Source organism: Jaculus jaculus, chromosome 1 (genome assembly GCF_020740685.1).
Source record: "Jaculus jaculus isolate mJacJac1 chromosome 1, mJacJac1.mat.Y.cur, whole genome shotgun sequence".
Classification (NCBI taxonomy): domain Eukaryota; kingdom Metazoa; phylum Chordata; class Mammalia; order Rodentia; family Dipodidae; genus Jaculus; species Jaculus jaculus.
The window spans coordinates 310,759,472-310,785,722 of NC_059102.1; the positions used below are offsets into that span (position 1 = coordinate 310,759,472).

The window sequence follows — 26,251 nt, forward strand, 5'->3', positions numbered from 1 at the left end:
TAACAACCACTGAACCATCGCTTCAGCCCTCTCTCTCCTTTTGCTAAGTCAGTAAAGTCCATCCAAACTTAAGAAGAAAATTATCAAACCGATATCCAGCCAGCTTCTGAATCTTCTGCGGGAATATGCTGGTAACCAGATCTGGGAGAGCATTGGAAAACTGGAATAGATCTTTGGGCCTAGGTTGAGCTGTCTCTGCTTTCTGCTGTTTCCTTGTGTGTGCCCTGCCCTGAAAGCAGGACCCGGCTCGTGCGCTCTTGGCTGAGTGCTGCAGGCCAGACCACAGCCCGTTGCATACAAAGCATGGGCGCTGCTGCCAGGCAGCCTAGTGATCAGCCATTTCCCTGCTTCTTACCCAGTCTGCAGTCTTGAGCTGCTTACTGTGTGGTCGGAGCCCAGGACACAAGGTAGTGTTGACTTCCTGACCTGGCTGTCCTGAGAGCTGACCCAGTGGGTAACTTTAGGCAGTTGATAGGGATTCAGTGGGAGGTGGCCATGGAGGCTTTGTATGATGAATCTTTGGATATATTTGTTGTGCAATGTTCCCCAGGAAGGCAGCTTCAAGTAAAAGAGAGAATGTGGACTCTGGGGGAAGCAAGAGCTCCCTTCTTACCAGCTGGGTTTTCAAGGTCAGTTGGTTAATCTGCTCAGAGCTTCACTGTTAAACTTTTACAATATTATGGGATTATTGTGATAATTATGAGATGGAGTGTGCACGGTCTTTTTTCTTTTTTGTTTTCAAGGTAGGGTCTTGCTGTAGCCCAGACTGACCTGGAATTCACTATGGAGTCTCAGGGTGGCCTCAAACTGTGATCCTCCTACCTCTGCCTCCCAAGTGCTGGGATTAAAGGTGTGAGCCACCACGCCTCGCGCATGTTACTCTTGATTTCCCAAAGACTGTTTTCTTTTTGAGGTAAATCTTAACTCTTGTATCTTTCATATTTTTCCCTCCAGCACTTATCTGGGGACATCATAGGTGATCACTAAATACTCGGTATTTGAATGCATCCATGAACTTTTCTAGACTTTTAATCCATCTTGGCGAGCCGAAGGAAATACACTTAGGATGGTGGAGCAGGAAAGGACCAACCTCTGAAATAGCCACAAATATTTCATTTATTGCACTGAAATGCTTTAATCTTCAGGACAGCTTGGTGGTGGGGATGTGGGGGTGGAGCGGAGGCAGGGCAAGAGACTGGAGAGGGCAAAATAGGCCATGGTCTCTGGCAGCTAAATCACCTCAGGGAATCTCCCCTGGTCTGAGCTAGACCTGCCTAGAAAAAGCTGCCTGCTGATCTCCACCTTAGCCATGGGCTCCTCCTCGGGCTCATCCCCCATGGACCTGCGGTGGGTGTTCTGGTACAGCACTGCACACATGCCCGTGAGCCAGGCGGCCACGGTGCCCGCGGCAAAGATGCAGAAGCCAATGAGCAGCAGGAACGTGTAGTCCTGGTTGGTCAAGTGCGTGATGCACATGTACTGCAGCGGGTGACTGACTTCTGCCAGGGGCCACCCCATCAGCCCAGCGGGCTCCGCACACGTGGCATTGTATTTATCTACGGAAAAGAACACAACAGGCAAGGCGCTGAGACAGCAGCAGGATTCCCATGGTCCTAAGCCCAGGGGGCGAGGGGTGGGGGCAGTCATCTATCTGGGTCCTCACCGTTTCCGGGTAGCCTGTGGGCTGGCAGTGTTGGCATCTGTCCCCTGTTAGAAACGGAGACTCTCTGACCCATGCCAGTCCTTCTGCTTCCCAACAAGATGGCTGGCCCATTTGGTGGCAGGATAAAGTTTGAAAAGTCTTGTGTCTGTGCAACATCTCGCCTCCAGGAAAGAGGCATTCCGACCTTAAAAATGGGGGCTGCTGCTGAACAACCCCGGGGAAGGAGCGACCCCACCTGGGGAAGGGAGGTCGAAACTTAAGCAGAGTGCTGGAGCCCCATCAATATTTACCTCTTTCCTCCCTCTTCTACACTCTACGGTTCCTCTTCACCGCGTCCCTTTCTCTGCACTGGTACCGGAGTCCAGTCAGGGACCGTGTCATGGTGTGGATATGATGTGTCCTCCTGGAAAGTCTTCCATCCCAGCTGGTGAGAGTGATGGGGCACCTTCCTACTCTGACGTTTCCCTCAGGTATTTTGTCACGTCGAGGGAAAGCCAACTAACAGAGGCCACTAATGCCACCCGAGAGAATCAAACACCATTCAGCTCAACTCTGGGGGCAGACAAGATTCTTGGAGATGTCTCTAGTGTTTCTTTGTTTCTTTTTCTTTCTTTCTGTACTGAAGTCAGAGAGCTCCGGGTAAAGAAAGAACCAGTAGGAGAAGCAGTTGTGCTTCTCAGAGTGATGATGGCACTCGCTGGCTGATCAGGGGGATGATCTGAATCTTCAGTCCTGTGTAGCAGCTGACTCAACGCCTCTTCTCTGAGCCCCTCATCTCTAGCACTGTGGACTTCCGTATGTCACAGAAGGAAAGAGGGCTCTTGAGCTAGACAGACCAGGGCCCGGATCTAGCCTGTCCGTCGCCAGTCATGCAGACTTTGGCATGACACCTGATTTCCTCTGAGTCTCACTTTCTCATCTTACAAGTGCGAAGAGTGATACCTATTTTCAAGGTAGTTAAGAGGATTGACAGGCACAGGAGACAAGGAGGGCTATTGTGCCACACATGCAGAGTACCTGGGAGTCAGAGCCTCGGCTCTGCGTTGTTTCTGGTTCTTCACTCTCCATCAGGCTGATGCTGAGGTACACGTGTGGGGAGCCTAGGTGAGCACACCCCATCACGTGAGCATATAACTATAAATGAGCTGGAGCTCAGGGTCAAGACCGGGGCTGGACATGACCAACATCGAGATCACAGTAGTAGCTACCATTTACTAAGCTTTTATTTTGTACGGATTCATAGATTTTATCTGGTTAAATTCTTTTTGTAAAAAGTGTTTTCTATGTTTTATGAGAGAGAGGGGCAGAGAGAGAAGGAGAAAAAGAGAGACAGAGAAAGAGAGAGAGAGAACAAGTGTGGCAGGTGCCAGGGCCTCTAAGCCACTGCAAACAAATTCCAAATGCACGTGCCACCTTATACATCTACCTTATGTGGGTCCCGGGGAATCAAAACCTGGTCTTTAGGCTTCACAGGCAAGCGCCTTAACCTCTAACCCATCTCTCCAGGCCTGGTTAAAGTTTTACCACTACCTCATTGCACATAATATTTTCATTTCTGGTTTACAAATAAGGAAACCAAGATTCAGAAAGTTTCATTACTTGAAAGTTCTAGATAACTCACAAGATCTAGGCAACAGTCTGAAGACAGAGACACCAGCGCTAAGGTATTTTCGGGGGTCTTGTACCTTCCGAGGGATACAGTAACCAGAAGCTGTGGTAGAGAGAAGCTTCCTCTAAATTTTAGGGTAAGAACTGTGAATTTTCGCGGAAGCTTCATTATTCTTTGTGACCAAGAAGTCAGGGAGGCAGGCGTAGGCAGAGGAACTACAAGCGGGAGAAGCAGTTGTCTGGGAGAAGGTAGGTGGGTTTGGGTACGTGGAAAGAGCCAAGGGGCGACACCATTCCTGTGCCAGTGACCAGCAGGAAAGTTACGTCTCAAAACGACAACATCAATACCACTGTAGACTCGCTCCCTGTTGGAGGAGGCTGTAAACACAGGGGGGGAAGCAGGGCACAGACTCTGCCACACTGGTGATGGAGGACAGGGAAGGAGCACTGGCCCCCCTGGACTAAGTGTGGACCAGTAACGCCGAGGGTGACCCTTCTCCAGAGGAGAGTGCTCGCCCAGAGGAGAAGAGATTGTGAACAGAAGGGGCAGAAACACAGACTGTGCCTCAGCCAGCTTGGGGCATCCTGGAACTTTGCTGGGGTGGGGGGGGGAAGGGAGGGGGGGCAAGGATAGGGCTGGGGAAGAAGCTTCTAGAGAATTCTTCTCAAGAATTCAAGCGAGAGAGGGTTCAGGTCACCTGCTCAAACTGTCAGAGACTTAACTTGAGAAAGGAAAACGTGGGATTCTGAGGGTCGGAGGAGCTGTGTCTAGGGGCTTATCTCATTCTATTTTTAAAAAAGATTTGGCTTTCAAATTGGGGCTGGGGCGGCAGAGATGAGACTAAACATTAAACACACACTTCCCCATCTCGGAGCATTAACTTTGAAAGGAGCAATTAGGCAGCGCTTTTAGTGCATTGTTAGGCTGCCGCGCGGCGAGGGGCGTGGGCGGCGGGGGGGGGGGGGGGGGGGGCTCCCCGGCGGCTTCCTCCTCCCCCTCCCCCGCCTCCCCCCGTCTCTGTCGAGGTTGAGGTCCCCTCCCTGTCTCGCAGGTGTACAAGCCCTGGTCCATTTCACACACTCGCACAGATCGCCTTTTCCCTGCTACATCCTGGCTCAGAAACCTCCCGCGACACCCCCGTGGGCCTCAGAATAACACCCAGACCTTCCTGCCGTCACTCAGAGGCGCCCCCCTTCTGTCCCCTTCCTTCCCACCATACTGCACCCCGGGAGCCCACTGCTGTGCAGTCGCACTGAACCTCCGGTTACGTGTACCTTGATCTCGCTCTGGCCTTTTGCCACACCACTCCTTTTGACTAAACTGCCTCTGTTATCTTCCCCACCACCACCCCCCCCAGTTTCCTAATGTTCAAATTCTTCCCATTTACCCCAAAGTAGCTTAAAGCCTTCTACTCCCAGGAGACCTTTTCAATGATCTCTTCTCCTAATTCAGAGGACAGTGTGACTGTCCCCGCCCCCCCCCCCCCAACTCATCCAAAACCTTTCCTGTGTCTTTAGGGAGGCACCTCCGCATTCTGCCCTGTGCCCATGTTTCCATGTGTGTCTTTGCTCCTCCTTCCTTTGGATCTAGATTATGTCTTATCGTTATTGTTCCCGTTAACAAAAGCTGTTACTCGTTGACTAAATTGATTAATTCATAACTATTTGGAGATTTTCTAGCTTATTTTCGAGTCCAGTGCCTTAACTCAGCCACCACAGCCGCTAGTTTTTTTTTTTTTTTTTAAATTGGATTCCAGTTTAGTTCTACTGTGAGAGAAATGAACTCTTTGTCATTTTTCTCCTTTGAAATTTCTTAAGAATTTGCTTTATGCCTGGAAGGCCAGTTTTAGTAAATTCTCCATGTTCTCTGAAAATGTGTGTTATTTGTTGAATACAGTGTTCTATTTAATGTACATTGAGTTGTGGTGGTATAGGGATCTATATTCTTGCTTACTTTTTATCTATAAATATCTGTTATCTGTTTCTGTTAATCTATTTGTTATTTACTAGTTCCTTTGAGAAAGAACTTTCATTTTCCTGGACACATTCTGCCTCAAAGTCCTCCTGTAAGTCACTAATCAAATTGTGAATTAGTCTATTCCATATGATTCTGTCTTTTTTTTTTTTTTTTTGTCCAAGTAAGGTTCACTCTAGCCCAGGCTGACCTAGAATTCACTATGTAGTCTCAGGGTGGCCTCAAACTCATGGTGGTCATCCTACCTCTGCTAGGATTAAAGGCTTTATTTTTATTTTAAAATATTCTTTTATATTTATTTATTTGACAGAGAAAGAGGGAGAGGGACAGAGAGAGAGGGAGAGAGACAGAAAGAGAATGAGCATACTAGGGCCTCTAGCAACTGCAAATGAACTCCAGACACATGCGCCCACTTGTGCATCTGGCTAATGTGGGTCCTGGGGAAACAAACCTGGGTTCTTTGGCTTTGCAGGCAAATGCCTTAACTGCTAAGCCATCCCTCCAGCCCTTCATCTTTATTTTAATGTTTCCATTATTTAAGATGACATTTGTATGAGTAGCAGGTGGCTGGAGTTTCCATTCAAGCTAGCAAACTTTCTGTTTCTCAGCCTGTTGACATTTAATACAATTATTGATAGATTGGGCTTTAAAACTAATAATTTGCTATTTGTTCCACTTATGTCCTGTTTCCTTTTCTTTTATTTTTGTATTATTTCATTTCCTTTTCTCAGCTGGTTAGTCATACATTCTTTTCCTAGTCTAGTATGTTGACTTTGGGGATTATGTGCACATCTACTGGTCTTGATGTTCTTGATATGTTCTGGGTACCACATGGGGTGCTGTACAAAATTCAGCTGTCAAGTCGGGCGTGGTGGCGCACGCCTTTAATCCCAGCACTCGGGAGGCAGAGGTAGGAGGATCACCGAGAGTTCGAGGCCACCCTGAGAATCCATAGTGAATTCCAGGTCAGCCTGAGCTAGAGTGAGACCCTACCTTAGAAAACAAAAAAACAAAAACAAAATTCAGCTGTCAGATCCACTCTGGACCACCCTACTGGGTATCTTTAAATATTCCCATGCTGTGAAAAGAATAAACTGTATCAGATCTTCCCTCCAACACAGGGCTACCCCACGCCGTTGTTTATTCTACGCACTTTCCCAGTCCAGGCGGTTCCATTCACATTATAGACAGGTGTCTAAGCTCATGATAGCTTCTTCCTCAGGACTGCTCCTGTGGGCCCAGTGCATCTGCCCCAGTTAAAACTCCCAGGTACAACTGTAGACATTATTAATGCTTAACTTCTTCTTGAAAAAGGTTCCTAAGGAGACATAAAACATCACCTTGTTTGCTTCTGCTCACAGAATGTTGCTTACAGGCAGTAAACATGTTTTCAAGAACAAGATTCATGAGGAACCAGAGAGTCTGTGGCTCAGAACCACGCATTAGTGCAGTAGCCCGTGAAGCCCCCTTTCAGGAAACAGCCCTGAACCAGGGCTTTCTTCTGTTAGAAACTGCTCCTTTCCTTGGCCTGCAAAGAGGACTACGGTTCTGGGCAGAGGTCCTGCTACAGATATCTAGGGGTTTGGTGTGGGGAGGAGTCAGGCCCTGCTCAGGGTTCTGTGCTCAGGGCTTGGAGGAGAGGTAAGCCTCAGGGGTGTGGCAGAGGGCGAGGGAGGACGGAATTTGAGGACTTCCTCTGTGTCATATAAGTACCGCGTGCTAACTGCGGGCGCCACCGGAGCTCTTCCGTCTCCATTACACTGCAGTGACCTCTCTAAATGCCAGTTCCACCCCCCCCCCCTTTCAACTTGACCTCCTGCAGTAGTGCCTTGAACGTAGGGCTTTGTACATGTTGGTTAAGCATCTACCACCAAGTGACGTCTAGAGTCTTTAAATTTTTCTTTTTAAATCTTAAACCAGGGGGCTGGAGAGATGGCTTAGCGGTTAAGCGCTTGCCTGTGAAGCCTAAGGACCCCGGTTCGAGGCTCGGTTCCCCAGGTCCCACGTTAGCCAGATGCACAAGGGGGCGCGCGCGTCTGGAGTTCGTTTGCAGAGGCTGGAAGCCCTGGCGCGCCCATTCTCTCTCTCTCCCTCTATCTGTCTTTCTCTCTGTGTCTGTCGCTCTCAAATAAATAAATAAATAAATAAATAAAATTTAAAAAAAATCTTAAAACAGGGTCGAAGTTTCCCAGGTCTTGAACTCTGAAGCCTAGGTAGGCCTTGAACTTTAATTCCTTGCAACTGAGATTATAAGCCAATACCACAAGGTCTATCTCAAAATCCATTTCTTTTGCTTTAAAACACTTAGTCAACTTTCTCAGAAAAAAAGCCTGTTTCCCTCATGTCGTCTAATTAGGTCCTAGATTGCCTGAACATTTTAAAAAATTTTATTTACTTATTTGACAGAGAAAGAGAGAGGCAGATGTAGACAGAATGCGCATGCCAGGGCCTCCAGCCGCTGCAAATGAACTCCAGACACATGCACCACCTTGAGCATTGGGGTACTTGGGAATTGAACCTGGGTTCTTAGGCTTTTTGAGCAACTGCCTTAACTTATAAGCCATCTCTCCAGCCCTGAATATATTTCTTTTAAATTTATTTATTAAAGTTATTTATTATTGGTGCACCAGGGCCTTAGCCAATGCAAATGGAATCCTGATGCATGCACCACCCTGTGCACATGTACCGTCTTGCATGCACGTGTCTCCTTGTGTGTCTGCATCTGGCTTATGTGGGTTCTGTGGAGTTGAACATGGGTCCTTAGGCTTCTCAGGCAAGCACCTTAACTGCTAAGCTATCTCCCCAATCCCTGACTTTTCCTTTTCTTTGAGCTTAACTATGTATTTATCAATGCGGTGGAGTCCATTTGTTTGCTTCTAACTGCTCAGTTACAAACTCTGGCTGTGGATTCTAACTGTTTTGTTTGCTGTTGTACCTTCCACATCTGTGAAGATGCCTAACATACTAGAGCCTGGTTCTGTTGAGCGAGGTAAATGCCATGACTATTGATACTTGGGGTCACAGTCCTTAGCATGATGCTTGACTGGAAGAAAGGAGGCTTGGATCATAGAGGAACACAATAGGTCAGCGAACCTCAGATTATCGTGTCGCTCCGCACTCGCTGAGGAGCAGGAATGGATGGGCTTCAGGGTGAGCCTAGGGCAGGGCCACTCCTCTAGTGGTGCAGAGAAGAAACGCAGGTAAGAGTGTGAGCATGAAAGTTCGAGAGCTCTGATGACAAAAGATGGTAACTTTTTTTTTTTTTTTTCTAGGTAAGGTCTCACTCTAGCCCAGGCTGACCTGGAATTCACTATGGATTCTCAGGGTGGCCTCAAACTCACGGCAATCCTCCTACCTCTGCCTCCTGAGTGCTGGGATTAAAGGGGTGCGTCACCACGCCCGGCAGTAATTGTTTTTGTCAAATATTGTTTGGAAGCAGAGGCCATCTCTGCTCACCTTCGTGCCCCAGTGTCCCAGCATCCCAGCAAACGTCTGCTGAATACATGAGAGGGAGTCAGGTAGCTTCGTTAGGTAGAGTGGCTGGGCCCCTGAAAATATCCTTGCACTCTCCACTTTGCTCGAGATCAATGTATGATCTGACTTCTTACATCTTCCCCAGATCTGTTTGTCCACAAACAACCTGGGTACCTCCTGGGAGGGAGACCTTCTTTCATAGGGTTTAAATCTAATCCTAACACTATGTTTGGTCAAGTTCAGCCCCCAGAATTTGGCCTTGTGGCTAGCCTCTTCCTGAGACAGCCCCTAGCCTGGGCAATCAGCCGTCTTTCTGGCTCACCTGAGCCAGGAGGTAGGGCCTACCACCATACATTACCAGGCAACCTCTCTTCATTCTCTATAAAGGCGTCTAGACTGGGTAATGCAGCAGTCCAACAACATCTAAGGCAATTGGCCAGCATGGCCTTTACGTGTGATTCTGTGACCAACTGGGAGACAGTTGTCTCACTTCCTGGGTCACACATGTGCTCCTAGAAGGGGCGTCTATTTTTGTCTACCGGCAGCCCCATTACTTCACTGCCCAGCTGTCTTCCTATCATGTCTTATGTCAGGGTTCAGTAAGCTACAACCTGTGGACCAAATCCAGCCAGCTTTTTGTTTGTCTAAACAAAGCTTTTAAAAAAAACTCTAAAAAATTTAAAAATACTTTATTTATTTGCAAGAGAGAGAAAGAGGCAGATTGAGAGAGAGAAAAAATTGGCATGCCAGGGCCTCTAGCCACTGCAAGGGACCTCTAGACTCATACGCCACCTGGTGCATTGGCTTTATGTGGGTACTGGGGACTAGAAACTGGGTCCTTTGGCTTTGTTGGCAAGTGCCTTAACTGCCAAGTCATCTCTCCAGCTCTAAATAAAGTTTTACTGATATATAATCACTTCCATTCTTTCACATTTTTTCTAATGCTATTTGTTTTTTTTCTTGTGGTAGGGTCTTGCTGTAGCCCAGGCTGACTTTGAACTCACTCTGTAGTCCCAGGCTTGCCTTGAACTCACAGTGGCCCTCTTAGCTCTGCCTCCCCTGAGTACTGGGGTAAAGACAGGTGCCACAATACCCCAGTGCTGTTTTTTATGCTAATGATAGAGGTGAGTAGTTGCCATAGAGACCACAAAGCCTAAAATATTTACTATTGGCTTTTTATAGAATACATTGTTGGCTCCTGTGTAAACCACTCCTGCCAACTTGAAACCTTAAGAATTTGGATGATCTGGGCCTGTACAAAGTACGACTTTACCTGGTATTCCTGGTTTCCCTCTTGGATAGGAAGTCCATAGTTATAAACAGGTTACATGTGATTCATTGGCTACTGCAACATACAGAAGAGACTTGAAATTGAGCAAACTTATCCTAGCTGTTCTTGTGTTTGATAGGGGAAGAGTCTTGTGTACAACTGCCTCCATATGCTATAGAGACACAAATTGCCCCTTTTCTCACAATTTCTTCCTGTGTGCTTGCCAGTACCTAGGATACTGCTACAGGAGATAGAGCCTTTCCTCTCATCAATAAAAGAAGACCTAGTTGGTCTGGAGAGATGGCTTAGCAGTTATCAGTTAAGGTGCTTGCCTGCAAAGTAAAAGGACCCAGGTTTGATTTCCCAGGACCCACATAAGCCAGATGCACAAGGTGGTGCATGCCTCTGGAGTTCGTTTGCAGTGGCTCGAGGCCCTGGCATGCCCATTCTCTCTCTCATAAATAAATAAATAAGTAAGTAAATAAAATAAGAGCTAGTGTAAAGACTTCAGATGACTTCATCCTCCCCAAGATTAAGGCCTTTGCCAGCATCTTCTTGTGTAGGTGTTCATGGTACAACGTGAGACCCTGTGCGACAGTCTGGGGGGGGGGGTAGTCACTAAAGATAAATAGTTTCTAGTCAGTTTGGCCTTGAACTATACATACTTAACAACCCTCATCTGCTCAGACCAACTAGATGGGAGATAGTTGTCCTCATGGATGACAAGCGACTTAGAACTTCTCAGGGGTTAGATGCACCACCATCCCCCAGGAGACCACACAGAAAAATAGGAGGCCTTGTGGCTTCTCCCAGATTCCATGTTCCAAATGTAAGCTAACCCGCCTAGTCTCCCTTCCCAGTGTGTCCTGATCCTTTACTGCTCTCATGCACGCCACTACTCCGATCCCAGCCGCCAACCTCCCTCGCCCAGAGGACTGGCCTAGAAGATTAGCGACTTCAATCTCTTCAGCTAGGGTAGGAGGTTACCCCGGCAATGGGTGGCCGTTACTTTCCTCTGCTTTTCCTGACAATCTCTCCCCCAAAATAGCAGTGGGAGCCAACTGTCAGTCAAAGCATGTCACTTTCCTGCTAAAAACCCTCCCAGGCTTTCTCACTGTCAGATGCAATCAAAAGCATTCTGTGACCCTTCTGGCCCTGTGTGATCTGGCTTCTAACTAGTTTTCTACTTTGTCCCTTTGTCCGCTTCCTTCACTCTGCTCTAGCCATTCTCATCTTCCAAAACATCAGTCAAACTGTTTCCTGCAGTGCCCTTGCCTGTGCAAATTCTTCTGTCTAGAAAGACCCTTCTCCACTTCACTTCATATTCCATAGTTTATGCCTCATTTCACTCAGTTGTCTCATCAGATGTCACCTTTTCGGGACCACCTGGCGTAAAGTATCTGCCCTACCCTCGATCCCAGGCATGCTCCTCTCCTCCCCACCCTTGCTTTTCTCAATAGCACTTTCACCACCTAATGTCATACCATATATATTAATTTGTTTAAACTCTTCCTCTCCAAGTAGGATGTAATGTCCACACAGCATGTCTTTTTCTGTCCACAGTGGCATTCCCAGTGCCGAGGCCAAGCCCTGGTGCCAGGTTGATGCTCAGTAACTACTGGAACGAACTAAAGCCCAGGCTGTGCTCTTTACCCCTCTTGGAGCCATCACATAGAGCTAATGATGCCTGTATCTCACTGTGGCCAAAGGCTGGGGTCAGAGCATCTTGACTGTTACAAGAAAATGTACTAGAGCTAGAGAAGTTGCTTAATGGTTAGGACACTTGCCTGTGAAGACTGAGGACCCATGTTCAACTCTCCAGGTCCCACGTAAGCCAGACACACAAGGTGACACAACTTGCAAGGTTGCACAGGTGCAGAAGGTGGCGCATGCGCCTGGAGTTTGATTGCAGTGGCTGAAGGCCCTGGCACACCAGTTCTCTGTCCCTCTGTCTCTCATAAAAAAATACAAAAAATAAAAAGTATTGGTGGGGAGATGAAATGGTTAAGGGTGCTTGCTTTGCAAGCCTGAATCTCCAGCACCCACGTAAAGCCAGGTGCAAAGTGGCACACATGCCAGTAATCCCAAGGCACCTATGGCAATGGAAGGTGGTGGGATCAGGAGAATCCCAAAGCTTGAAGACCAGCTCATCAATGCATCAAGAGATCACATGTCTTAAACAAGGTAAAAGGAGAGGACCCAACACCCCAAGGTTGTCCTCTGACCTCATGTGTAATGAGGCACATGTACCCCCACATACAAACAGAAATTAATTTTAAAAACACATATGTTAATAAGTCTGCTCAGAAAGCATCCTGTGGAGGTGGGTAATATTGCACCCAGGAACCATAGATTATTATTAGAAAAATTTCAGTGCCAGGGGTGGGATACTTTGCAGCGAGTTCTTGGCGAGGAGAGTCCCTGATTCCCTTAAAACATTATAAGCTATTACTAAAACTTTGGGTTGCCAATCAGAACTAGATGGTAGGACCTTATTGCTGAAGACTCCACATGCTAGGGCTGCAGATCACTGAGAAATCAAACTGGAGCTGAGCTGGAAACCTCCTCCCTGTTGACCAGCTGTTGGGATGCTGAAAGAGTTATGCAGCACAGAGCCTTTTGGGAAAGAAAAGTTGTGAATGGTCTTTATCAGAAGCCTGCAAGCCTTACAGCTGGTCAGCCAGGCTAAATGTATCAACTGGTGCAATGGTGGCATGTCTGTTATGGGGGAAACCAACTGTTTTCTGCTTGGACTGGAGGATTGCTCCATGGGAGAGAAGTCATTCCTGGTACTGAAAACCTAGTCAAAAACCTATGGCTTAGAAGGTCATAAGCCCTAAGAGGAAACTACTACTGTTGTTTGGCTGAATGCATATATTATGCCCACCAAACTGCCTTCTAAACACTTATGTTTATGCCAATATATTAATGATACTGTCAGTTTGGTTAGAGAAGCTTCTCTTTGCAGATGGCATTGACCACTGGGGAGACTCAAAATTCTCCATAGTGCTGAGAAATGGCAGTGGAGTGTTTAGCACTCAGTGAGAAATCTCTCTCACACCCTCCAAGGCTTAGGGTCTATTGCAGAAGAGGTGGTAGAGCCGGATGTGGTGGCACACATCTTTAATCCCAGAACTTGGGAGTCAGAGAAAGGAGGATTGCCATGAGTTCAAGGCCACCCTGAGACTACAGGTGAATTCCAGGTCAGCTTGAGCTAAAGTGAGACCCTATCTCAAAAAACCAAAAAAAAAAAAAAAAAAAAAAAAGGGGGGTGTTGGAAACAATGTTTAAATGTAAGAGCCAAAGGAAAGGGGGGACTGCTTACATTACTATTTTATGGACACAAAGTAGCCTTGATATTCATGACCTCACAGTGGCTGACACTACCTACACAGGACCTGCATCTCAGGAGGAAAAACTGATGACATCAAAAATAGAAGGGATTCAGAGGACGAGAGATTTGGGAGGGCAAAAACTGATAGCATGAGGGGATTAGGATTATAGTATATTGTCTGTATTTATGGAAGTCATCAGTAAAAATTTTAAAAAGTTTAAAAAATGACAAATTAGTTTAAAAAAAGTAAATATCTTGAGAATGGCCAGTGTTTGTTTCCCGTGACTAATTCCAGTCTTTTTGTTGTCGCTGTTATTTTGAGACAGAGTTGATTCACTCTGTAGTGCGGGATGGTCTGCAGTTCACCGTGTCATCCGTGCTGGTCTTGAAGTCACTGTAGTCCACCTGCCTCTGCCTCTTGAGTGCTGGGATCACACGCGTGGGCCACCGCCATTCAGAGTGGTGTAACCCCTAGGGGCTGGAGCCTAGAGGGAGGTTTTCAAGTCATTGTAGGTGTGTCTGTGAAGGGGATCATGTGACCCTGTCCTCTTCCTCTTGACTGCCTGACCTGTGATATAGACTTTTGCTCTGCCACATGCTCCCACCACGATGTGCTGTCTGACTACGAGCCTAGAACAAAGGGGCTAATCAACTATGGGCTAAGAACTGCGAGCCAAAATAAATGTGTCCTCATTATAAGTTAATTATGTTAAGTATTTCATTGCGGTGGGTGGAAAGCTATTAGAAGTCTTTATATGGGCGAGTTGCCTACATATCCAAGCCAGAACCTTAAGAGCAATTCCTGATTTTCCCTTCCTTTTATTTTTCTATATTTCATTCATCAATTTAATATATGTTTACTGGGTATTTTCTCTTTGTCAGGCCTTGTGCTATTTTCTAAAGGTACAGACATGTTATCATAGAAAGACAGAGGTTAAATTAATGCAACTTATTACTAATGATACATTTGTACCCGAAGTGACAAAGGAAATACAAAGAGCCATGCAAGCATCTCGTTCAGCCCCAAGTCCTGTCATTTCCACCTTCCAGCTTTTCTCCTCCTGACTGTCCTCACCCAGTCTCATTGTTGCTACAGGCCACCATTCATTGTCCCCCGGGATGCCCGTGGGGTCTCCTTCCTAGCACTACCCCAGATTTGTCTGTCTCTTGGGGAGGGGGGCGGGGAGTGAGAGGATGGGGCTTCACAAGATGTATTGCATGGATTCTAGAGAAATCATTCAAGGCCCTGCATGGATGGACCCTTGTTTGTCTTTCTAGCCGCATCCACTCTTCTGGCTTCCTTTAGCTGGGAGCTCTTGACCTCTAGATATGGAAAACTCAGGTTATCTGCTTTGGCCAGCCTTGCACTTCTGACTTCCCCAGGCAGAAGTGGTGCTGGGAAGCCTGAGGTCTCACAGGGAGGGCTCTAGTGTTTCTGAGACTGAAAGACCCTCAAAAGGCTTACTCCTGTGGATTCCCTTTGGGCTGAGTCAAGAACACATCAGAGTCACTAGGAATCTTTCCTAAGCCACCCTGCTGGCCATTCTCATCCTGCCTTGGAGTTTTTCAATGTCTGGGGCATATTAACTCAGTTACCCCCAGGATGCCATTCTGGCTTGCTTCAGGAGTCTTCAGGGCTAGGGAGTTTGTTGTCACACGGGAGAGCAAGGCTGGCAGAGGAGTTCAGGCTTCAGAACTGTCTGCTGCCTAAAAGCCCATTCTCGTTCTCCCTACTCCTCCCTTCCCCTCCCCTCCCATTTTCTCTTGGCCTCTGGTCTTTATTTCAATTTCTCTGATGGAGGTGCTGGGTTAATGGCAATAGTGGAATAGTGCAAGGCCTGAATTCATTCTGGAAATCTAAGTTTTGGCACATTGTGGATGACTTCGTTCTTGTTGGGTTGAAATGGGGCTATTATCCTATTACAGCTGCCTGAATACAGGATGAAATCACCTTGGAATAAAACTAAGATGTTCTCTGCTCAAAATGCCCTCAAATTGACTTGGACCTGAGGCAGCACATGACCCAGCCCATCTGCTCCCTGCAGATGTCCTTGAGTGGCTTTGTCTACCCGCCTCTGTGGCACCCTTGCCCAGATTCCTCCTTGATATTTGGGCCTTACCATTGGGCTCAATTAGGACTGCCGAAGGACTATAATTTAAGAGCTGACACAAAGAGACTCTTGTCCTGACACTGCCCCACTCCTACCTCTGGTAAACAATCACTTTACGGATTCTTGCTGTTTCCTATCAACTTGCAAATGCCTTATGAATGAGACATTTCAAAACATTATTAGCCATTAACATCTCAGTCTGAATCACTTTATTCATTTGCTGGAATAGCTCTATAACACAGGACATTGCCACAGGCTTCCTGAGAAGAGGTCTAAGGAGACTTGACCTGTCACTGACTCCACATCTCAGGAGGTAAGGCCTGGGATGCTTGTGCTCACTGGAGTTTGGGGATGTCTGTCTGAGCAGGTTGGGTCTGGGAGGAGACTCAGGAGCACGGATTCTCATTGGGTTGAGGCTACGTTGAGGGGGCTTAATACAGGGGGTAGAAGAGTGCAGGAGTTAGAGGCTGCCTGCTTCTTCATTGCCTGTCCTGTGTGGCTGCAACTCTTCACTAGGAACAATAAATGCCTGTCTCCACTTTTACCCATCATGCACTTATTTACCTAGGACCCCTGCTCTCCTCTTACATCATGGGCCTCCTATCTTCCTATTTAGCTCTGAAGCCTGGAATTATAAGGGGGCCTTTGAGAATTTTAAATCCTGCTCTTCTATTTTATTATTTACTTATTTATTTTATTTTTTATTTTTATTTTTTTTTTTGAGGTAGAGTCTCCCTCTAGCACAAGCTGACCTGGAATTCACTATGTAGCCTCAGGGTGGCCTCAAATTTACAGTGATCTTCCTACCTCTGCCTACCAAGTGAAGGGATTAAAAGTGTGCATCACCACAACTGGCTCTGTTCCTCTATTTTAAAGACAAGAAAAGTGAGATTCAAAGTGGGGAAGTAGCTTTTCCCAAATCACACGGTAGCATTGCTGTGATCTTGGTGGGGCTTCCTGCCTTTCAACTCTATTTTATGTCTCTTACAACTCTAGGTCGACATGTTAAAGGCATGGATTTTGACTTATTTTTTCTATGATAAGGCCTTCACCACATTACATGCAATATTATGCACATAATGAGCATATAATAAATGCTTTGAAGTGAGATAAATTGATATGCCCAATATCAAAGAAATATGGTAGTGGAGAGAATCCTTGAACTTGGATGTCCGAATATCTCCATGCTTAGCCAGATTCAATAGACACTTACCTGTGAGGACATTTTCTATGGTTTGGGTTTGAAGTGCCCCCACCCCAAACACCTGTGTGTTGAAACTTTGGTCCCTAATATGATGTTCAAGTATGGGGTCTTTGTGAAGTGACTGAACCATAAGGTCTCTGACATAATAAATGGATTAAGCCATTAGTGATTCATAATTTGATGGTATTATTGGGAGGCAGGGAGAGGAGGAAGTGGGACCTCGCTGGAGGACATAAGTCACCAGGAGTGTGCCCTTGAAGAATAGTCTCCATCTCCATCCCTCCCCCTTTGTGTCTCTGCGTCACAGCACAATGAGGTGAGGAACTCTGCTCAGACCGTCCTGTCCTGTCCTGATGTACTGCCTCTTCATAAGCCTAGAAACAATAGAGTCCACCGCCATGGACTGACAGTTGTGAAATTATGAGCCCCAGGAAGTCTTTTCTCCTTTAAGTTGTCCTGTCACAGCAACAAAAACTAACACAACGTGGAACTTGAAAGCTTCAGCTTCAGCTTTCTCTGACCACTACATGTGCCGCTAACCCATGAGAGTGTTTCAATGATTTGAAATGCAGCAAAAAAATGAAGATTTAATTCATTAATACTCTACCTAAATTTCACAAGCTCAGTAGCCAAATACAGTAAATGGCTACTATATTGAAGAAACTTTTCAGCTTCATGTGATCCCATTGGCCGAGTGATTGTTTAAGATCCTGTGCTACTGGGGTTTTGTTCAGGTAGTCTATTTCCATTCCTATATCATGGAAAGTTCCTCCTATATTTTCTTCCAGCAGTAGCCGAGTTTCTGGCCTTATATTGAGGTCTTTGATCCATTTGGACTTCGGTATTGTTGATGGTGAGATGTGTGGATCAAGTTTAAATTTCCTGCATATGGTTATACAGTTTGTCCAGTACCATTTGTTGAAGATGCTGTCTTTTTTCCAGGCTATTTTGTTAGAACCTTTGTCAAATATTAAGTAGCTGTAGTTACTTGACCAAAAGTCCAGGTCCTTGATTCTATTCCATTGGCCTATACTCCTGTTTTTATGCCAGTACCATGCTGTTTTTATTACTATGGCTTTGTAATATAGCTTTAGATCAGGTATGGTGATGCCTTCAGAGGTGTTTCTTTTGCTCAGGACATGCTTGGATATCAGAGTCCTTCTGCTTTTCATATGAATTTTGAGATCATTTTTTCTATCTCTGTGAAGAACAATCTTGGTAGTTTCATTGGAATTGCATTAAATCTGTATATTGCCTTTGGTAGGATTGCCATCTTCACAATGTTAATTCTGCCTATATTGGATACTACATATACAAACTATTTTCACTGGTGGAGAAACTTCTGCTAGAATCCATTGGACTGGATTTTAAGAGCTGAGGGGAAGCAGATGTAGGAGGCCAGGAGCTCAATGCTGAGTGAGATTCTGAGAACATGAGACATTTAACCCTGTCCCACTAGGGAAAATGAATATCCTGGGAAAAACTTGATTGCCACTCTCACCTTCAAATAGCAATAATGACTGGAAAATTACAGCTTCAGCAAGAAATTAGTTTCCTTATTTGCTGACCAGGACTAAAAAGGAAATGCAGGGCTTGATAGAGCACCTGTGCCTGGCACATTATAACCTATTTCTGTTTCTGCTATATCTTTAGCATTTGGAAAGTAAATGTGTGAATTCTGTGAAGACTAAGTGCTTTCAGTATCTCTGGTTCATGTGCCATCTGAGGGTTTCTTTCAATTCAGACCTTTGATTATAGCATTAAGTCTCTTGCCAATTTGGAAAATTTTCAATATTCTGTTTTGTGAAGTATTAGGTGTGTCTCATTTTAGCCCAGACTAACCTACAATTCATTCTGTAGCTCCAGGCTGGTCTGAAACTCATAGCAGTCCTCCTACCTCTGCCTCATGAGCACTGCAGTTATTAAAGACATGTGCCACCATATCAGGCAGGGGAAGGACATATTATTACTCTCCTGTCTTTTTCTTTTGTTTATTTTTATTTATTTATTTGAGAGCGACAGACAGAGAGAGAAAGAGGCAGAGAGAGAGAGAAGAGCGTGGGCACGCCAGGGTTTCTAGTCACTGCAAATGAACTCCAGATGCATGCACCCCCTTGTGCATCTGGCTAACGTGGGTCCTGGAGAATTGAGCCCTGAACCGGGGTCCTTAGGCTTCACAGGCAAGCACTTAACCGCTAAGCCATCTCTCCAGCCCTCTCTTGTCTTTTTAAGTTCTCTCAATAAATAAATAAATCTTGGTTAATTAACTATCACAAGGATTCATGCCTTCCTCTGACACCCAGCTGATTAATGTTTGGGGGCACTTGCATTATTTTCTCCAAGAGTTTAAGTATTTTTGCAGGGAACTTTTCAAAGTCATGACTTTGTAGGGGGACCAAAAAGGGTGTTGATTTTAGCTTAGTGGCAGGGAACAGATGGGGAAGCATTGGTTATCGCTTTCAAACTAGAAAATTCTGCCTCCCAGGTGACTTTTCTCCTAAGGTGTGTCACCCCACAGCCCGAGGACTTTCTTGTCTCCATCCCTGGAAGCTGTACATGCAGGCCTGCCTCTGAAAATGGAGGTTGTTTTTAATATTTTATTTATTTACTGGAGAGAGAGAGAGAGAGAGAGAGAGGCAGAGAGAAAGACACACACACACACACACACACACACACACACACACACAGAGAGAGAGAGAGAGAGAGAGAGAGAGAGAGAGAGAGAGAAATAGGCACACCAGGGTCTCTGGCCACTGTAACAAACTCCAGACCCATGTGCCACCTTGTGCACCTGGCTTATGTGGGCACTGGTGAATCCGACCTGGATCCCTCGGCTTTGCAGGCAAGTGCTTTAACCGCTAAGCCATCCCTCCAGCCTAAAACTTGAGGTTTTATTAGGTAGATCTTTAAGGTCCAGATTGCGTTGTCTCTGGCATAGCCATTGTGCTGAATTTTTAGGGCCTGGAACTCTTTGCTTATAGTTTATCTAGTAACCAGTTCCTTTCAGGAATCCCCTTTCCCCATTCCTCATGGGTTAGAATCCAAGGTTCTTCTGACCTTCCCACATTCCGCCTCTCTAAAGTCTTGTCTCCTAGACAGGACACTCATCTCAGTGGCCCATTTGTGCTGAGCCACTGCTCATCCGGGTGCCACTTGGCCGATGCCAACTCTTCTTTGTTATCCTGTATTTTCTCTCACCTACCGACCATTTGTTTATGGAGTGCCTATGGTGTGTCAAGCTCCATGCTAATAGCAGTTCCTGAATGTTCCCATTTCATCATGATGACAGCCCTAGGTAGGTTGGTTCTATTATTATCCCTGTCTTAAGATGAGGAAATTGAAGTTCAAAGAGGTTAAATAACTCCTCTGATACCCTACAGATAGTAAGTGGTAGGGTAAGGATAATAACTTAAGTCTGATTTTTCTCCAGAGTTTGTTCTTACCACTGGGCCCTACTGCCTGCATGGTGGCTGTCCTTTATTACTTATAGCTAAGGTTGAACTAAGCACATGTCCAGAGACATCCTGGCCTGTCTCCTCTCTTTAGCTCTGCTGTGCCTGACCTGCCCATGGGACATGTCGATGGTGCTAATGACCTAGAGTTATGTGAGCCTCTGTACATAGCTTCAAATCCTGCCTCGGTTACACCAGCAAGTGTTAAGCACATAGGGGACTCTCCACACACATTTAAAGGATCCACAGATGAACTGAGTGACACCATGGAAGTCTGTCACTTACTGCCTTGCTGTACGAGGGATATATACACTGACATTGCTCAGTCATCCTGTCCTTAAACTTATGTGCAGGGCAAATTTCTTGAATTTCAAGTGAGTTTGTTATTAAATTTAGTTCTCGTTTAAAAACAACCAGGTTATTTTGCTCATTTTATAGAAATCCTTCCCAGATCCTGAACTGCAGATGTCTGGGGAGAGATTTGTGAGTGTCATTCTAGAACATGTCAAGATTATCATTTTGATAGCAAAGTTCAAGGGTCACCAAGAATGTTTGTCAATAGCAAAGATATCTCTACTCTGTGGCATCATTACAGGAGAGTCAAATGAAATAAATATCTTCCTTTGCATTAAAGTCTGGCTAAAGGGCAACAGAGGCTTCCAGTGAATTTTACTGTGTGTTCAACCTTGTGTATATGTTGTGTGCATGAGCATGAATGTGTAGTTATACATTTTTATGTATGTATGTGAATATGCTATATAGTACTGTATATGTATGCTTGTGTATGGCTGGTATATATGCATGCCATGTGCATGGCAAACTTTTGTGTTTGTATTTGTGTTCATGTATTTATATGTCTGCATGTCTGCATATGTACTTGTTTGTGGTAGTGTGTGTTTAAGGAAGAATGAGAATGAATAAGAGAATTTAATAAGAATGAGAATGAATGCCCACACTAAAGTAAGCTTAGATTTATCCTTTTAAAGTTTGAGTATATTAAGGTGAAGACTGGGTTAGCAAGAGGATACTGTAATGACTTCATTATGGTTGGTGCCTGTTCCTAATGAAAATAATCTTTGTGGGTTGGAGAGATTGCTTAATGGTTAGGACACTTGCCTGCAAAGCCTAAAGACACATGTTTGACTCCCCAATTCCCATGTAAGCCAGATGCACAAGGTGATGCATGCACAAAGTTGTAAATGTACACAACTGTAGTTTGATTACAGTGGCTGGAGGCCCTGGAGTGCCAAATCTCTTTCTTTCTCTTGCTCTCACTCTTTTTTTTTCTAATTATTTTTTATTTGTTTATTTGAGAGAGGGAAACAGGCAAAGAGAGAGAGAGAGAGAGAGAGGGAGAAAATGGGCACACCAGGGCTTCCAGCCACTGCAAATGAACTCCAGACACATGCACCACTGTGTGCATCTGGGTAATGTGGGTCCTAGGGAATAGAACCCGGGTCCTTTGGCTTTTCAGGCAAGCTCCTTGACCGCTAAGCCATCTCTCCAGCCTTTTTTTTTTTTTTTTTTTTTAGGTACGATCTCAGTATAGCTCAGGCTGACCTGGACTTCACTATGTAGTTTTAGGGTGGCCTTGAGCTTACAGCTTCCTAAGTTCCGGGATTAAAGGTGTGTACCACCACACCTGGCTTTTGCTCTCACTCTTGTTCTTACTGTCTCTGTCTCTCAGTAAAAAAAAAAAGAAAAAAAGGCCAGGATGTTGGGCTTTCTTCAAAAAAGGAAAGAAATTAAGAAATAAAAGGAAATGATCTTTAGGCAGAGGCAGGAGGATCACCGTGAGTTCAAGGCCACCTGAGACCTAGTGAGTTCCAGGTCAGCCTGGGCTAGAGTGAGACCGTGCCTTGAGAAACCAAAAAAAAAAAAAAAAAAAAAAAAAAAACAAAAAACAAAAAACAAAAAAAGCAAAAAAGGAAATGATCTTTGGTAAGTCCAAGTGCTTGTCAGATTAGGAAATAAAGCTGATGTGTAGATGTTGTGGATACATGCTTATAACATGACTTTTATTTACAACTATACCAATGCAAAATAATACTTACCATGTGATTTTCTCTCTCTCTCTCTCTCTCTTTTTTTTAGTTTTTGCTTTTTGAGGTAGGGTTTCACCCTAGCCCAGGCTGACCTGGAATTCACTATGTAGTCTCAGGGTGGCCTTGAGTTTACGGTGATCCCCCTACCTCTGCCTCCCGAGTGCTGGGATTAAAGGCATGCGCCACCACTCCCGGCCTGATTTTCATATTTAAGAGATGGCATAATCCATGAGAACAAGACTTAGGATCTGAAATGTTCCCCATAGGTCACATGTCAAAGGCTTGGTCCCTAGACCATAGCACTGTTGCTAGATGATGGAACCTTAAGAAGGCCTTTGTGTTAGATGACCTTGGATCCCTGGGGACTCCGAGGACGTGTTCTTGAAGGGTCTATTGGAACTCCAGGCCTTTCCCCCCTTGCTGTGTGTTTTGGACCAACCTGAGATGAGCAGCTCCTTTGCTACGTGTTCTTACCATCGTCCTGTGCCCTGCACAGGCCCCGAGGCAAGTAGGTCAACGGATCATGGACTGAAATCTGTAGAAGTCAGCCAAAATACATGACTCCTCTTTTAAAGTCTCAGGGATTTTGACACGGTGACCCCAAAATGACTAGCATAGGTTTGAATATGAAATAATTTTTTAAAAATTTTTATCTGTCTTGGTCAATTTAGCCTATTTTCTTATGTAATGATATGTTTGAAATGTCAATGCTAACCCCTTCCATAGACTGAGGGCACAACATTTAAGTGCTGGTATGACTCTCAGAGAAGATGAGACCACATGTGAGAAAGAAAAGCCTTCTGAGCAGCAAAGATCCCTCTCTGGCCTTGGCCCCGTTTATGTTGATTGATAAAACAATTTCAAACTGGAACTATGAGACCGTATCTCCCCTCAAAGGGGCCTGGTGAGCTCCTGTGGGCCAGTGGACAACGGAGCCGAAGGAGAAGATGAGCAGCTGTGGGCCCCAATGGCAGTGGATGAAAACTCTGTCTATCTCAAAAGACAAGACTTTTTATTCACGAAGGATTACGGGCTTGGCAAGGCAGATTTTCCTTCTGTTGTCTTTGAAAGCATACAGTGAAACAGGCAGGTTTCATAATCTTTGTTCAAGTCAAGGAGTCCAAAGGAGTCAGCCTGAACATTCTGAGAAGACGCAAGTGTTCAGTCAGAAGTGCGAGGAAGGGCGGTGGTGTGGGTGGTGAAGCGGTGGGCTTCGGGGCGGGGGCGGGAGATTTGCTAGTTCAGTGTCTGCAGCTGGGTGGGAGGTTACCATGGCTACCCAACGGCCATTACTCCGGGAAGACGTATATGCACGTGGGGAGGCGCAGGAAGAGGTACTGCCATGTCCATGAATGCTGACAGGAGAACCCTATTGAGCGCTTCATTTATGCCTGACTGACACTAACCCTTCACAGAGCAATCCAGAAACGGTCATGGCCACAGGGATGGTGGGTCAGTAGGATCCTTCTCCTTGACTCCCAGAGAAGCTGCACAGACTCCAGAGAAACCTGACCAGATCGCAGCTCCTGTCTTCTTTGACGCTTTACTGCCGTTGAGGTCGGGGTCTGACGAAGCTCGTTCCTTTGGGTTTATTTTAACAGCTCAGGCTGAAGTACCTGGCCGAGGGGACAGGTGTCTAGAAGGTGGTCCGACAAGGTTAGTCTAGCAACTCAAGCCCGAGCAGCTGGCTGCTAGCTGGGCCAGCTGGCCAGGGCGCCGCAGGCAAGGAAGGAGGCACTCCCTCCCTCCCTCCCGGAGCCTCCTGACCTTCTGCACCTTAGGGGTCCTGGCTTGCTTCACCCTAGTCTACTCCCTGCTTAGAAGGCCTTTCAAAAGGTGCTTCCCCCTCTCCCCCCTCCGTGGAAGTCAGGAGGGCAGGTTTTTTTTCTTGGGGTCACCACACACCCTCTCCTCCAGTTCTTGAGGTCTGTCATGTTTTTCTCCAGGAATGGTCTTAGGCTCTGCTATGTGGATGGGATTTGATGTGGGCGGCTTCTAGGCTTTCTGTGATGTTTTTTTGATGTCTCTAATGCCCTGACTACACTCGGTCCCAGCATCACCAGTGGAGAGGGAGATCGAAGGACGTGAGCAGGACAGGACAGGACAGGACAGGACGGTGACCGTCCCTGTGAGGTGAGCCTGTGAGCCACCGAGAAGCTGCAGCGACCGGTGGGGGGGGGGGGGGGGAGGGCTCTGTGGATAGAGTCTAGCTTAGAACTCAGCCATGTGAGGCTTCGGAATCTCCCTGCTTAACACAATGAGCACTGTGACCTAACCTGCCCTGATCCATGCCACCCTCCCCTCCTTACTGTGGGAAGGACACAGCCCTCAAAAGGCCTTCCTTTCTCCTTTCCTCTCTCATTTGAACTCTTCCCTCTACATATCATATCCCTGATGGCGTCCTTATTGTCTACTGATGACTAAATCTATTTTAGATCCTGAAAAGAAATTCAGTCGCTACATTATTCAGATTAAAACACTGTACCATCGGGGACCAGTGTCTCTGTATAATCTGATCTTTTGTAATTATGACACTTCACCATTCCCATGGACATCACTTTGTTGGACACGTCTCTGTATATTAGGTAATATTATTGTGCTGACTTTATGGGTCAGGAAACTGACGGACAGAGAAATGGTGACTGTTGTAAGGACACAGATAAGTTTCAACCATTACTCAGCACTACAGATTCTTATCAGGAAATTTTTCATCAAGTTACAGCACTTCTCCAGTCAACCCAAGGATTTGCCTGGCCAAGCAGTAAAGTAAGAGGGGTTTCGATCCATTCCACCCAGCTCCCACCCTACCATTCACGACCCTCTCTTGATTCGCCCTTTCTGGAACCAAGTTCTCTTACACCGTCACATCCACTTCCCCACACCCGGTCAGTCCCTCACCTGGTTGGTTCAGAAGAGACACTCTTAAGTGAATGACAAATTCCAGGAAAGAGCAGTTGCATTTCCAGGGGTTTCCACTCAGATATAGGGTCTGCAGTACCGTCAGGTGACTAAAGCCAGTATATTCCAAGGTCTGCAAGCTGGTGTTTCTGAGGTCCAGGATCCTCAAGGAGCTGGTGTTGGCGAAAGTGTACTTGTCAAGGTATAGCAGGTGAGGGTTGTTGGCTATGCTCAAGTGCACCAAGCTGCTGAGCACTGAGAAACTGGATGGGGTGATGGAGGTTAGGTTATTGGAGCTGAGGTCAAGGTAGACGAGTCTGAAGACCCCAATGAAGGTATAATCCATCACTTCTCGAATCCGGTTGTTCTGACAGTCCAAGTAAACAAGGTCACTGAGGAGTCCTAGCTGCATAGCTGGCAGAGTAGTGATCCTATTGTCCTTCAGGGACAGCCTCCGGGTGTCCAGGGGAATGTCAACGGGGTATTCTGTTAGCTGCTTCCCTATGCAGGACACCTCTTGGCCTTGACACAGACAATTCTTTGGACACTTTGACCCGGATACCAGCCCCATTCCAAATGAAAAGAGTAGCCATCCAGGGCCAGGTCCTGCAGAAAGGGACATAGCAAGGAGCCACAACATCCCTCCTTGCACCTTCCTGCTGTCCCTCTGGTCTGAAGGCTGCCTGGGAGCCAGCGGGAGGGGTGCTGGAAAAAACTGTAACACTCTAGCTTTGTGCAAAGCAATTTTCCATTACAGGAGAACTGAACAGAAGTTGAGACGCGAGGCGCGGTGCCCCGCCGCTGCCGCCGCCGGCCGGCGTGGTGGCCCCTACTTGTGCAGCCCAGACTGTCCCTGGCCGCCTGCCCGCTGGTCTCCTTTGAAAGGTCTCACCCTCTCCCTGCCTTCGCAAGTGAAGGGGAGCCAGGGGAGAGCCACCTGACAATGAGGTTGCCAGTTGACACTTCTGTGATGTCAGCAGTCTCAGGAGACTGCCTGGCAGAGGGACCGAGGTCTCTGACCTTCTTCTGGGTGGTGTGGGGTGCGTTGTGTAGGTACGCTTACTCTCGGGGGAGCTGAGGCTTCGTGGGTAGGGTCCTCCAGTGTGTGTAATGTGGGGGGGGAACGGGAGGTATCATGCGTGCACATACATGTGCCAGTGAATACTTAGGGTGTCCATATTTGTTCCCCACAGTGGTGGTAGGGTTAGTAGACCCCC

At 46.3% G+C, this 26,251-nt stretch overlaps 1 protein-coding gene across 1 annotated transcript; it reads right to left on the reverse strand.

Annotated features, from left to right (window-relative positions):
* Positions 1-1,230: 1,230 nt before the first annotated feature.
* Positions 1,231-25,656, reverse strand: Lrrc52 (leucine rich repeat containing 52). The gene is made up of 2 exons (XM_004651950.2): positions 25,035-25,656; positions 1,231-1,556 (listed from the first exon to the last, which is right to left on the reverse strand). The coding sequence occupies exons 1-2, from the start codon at positions 25,654-25,656 to the stop codon at positions 1,231-1,233; spliced, it is 948 nt and encodes a 315-aa protein (XP_004652007.2).
* Between the last annotated feature and the right edge of the window lie 595 nt (positions 25,657-26,251).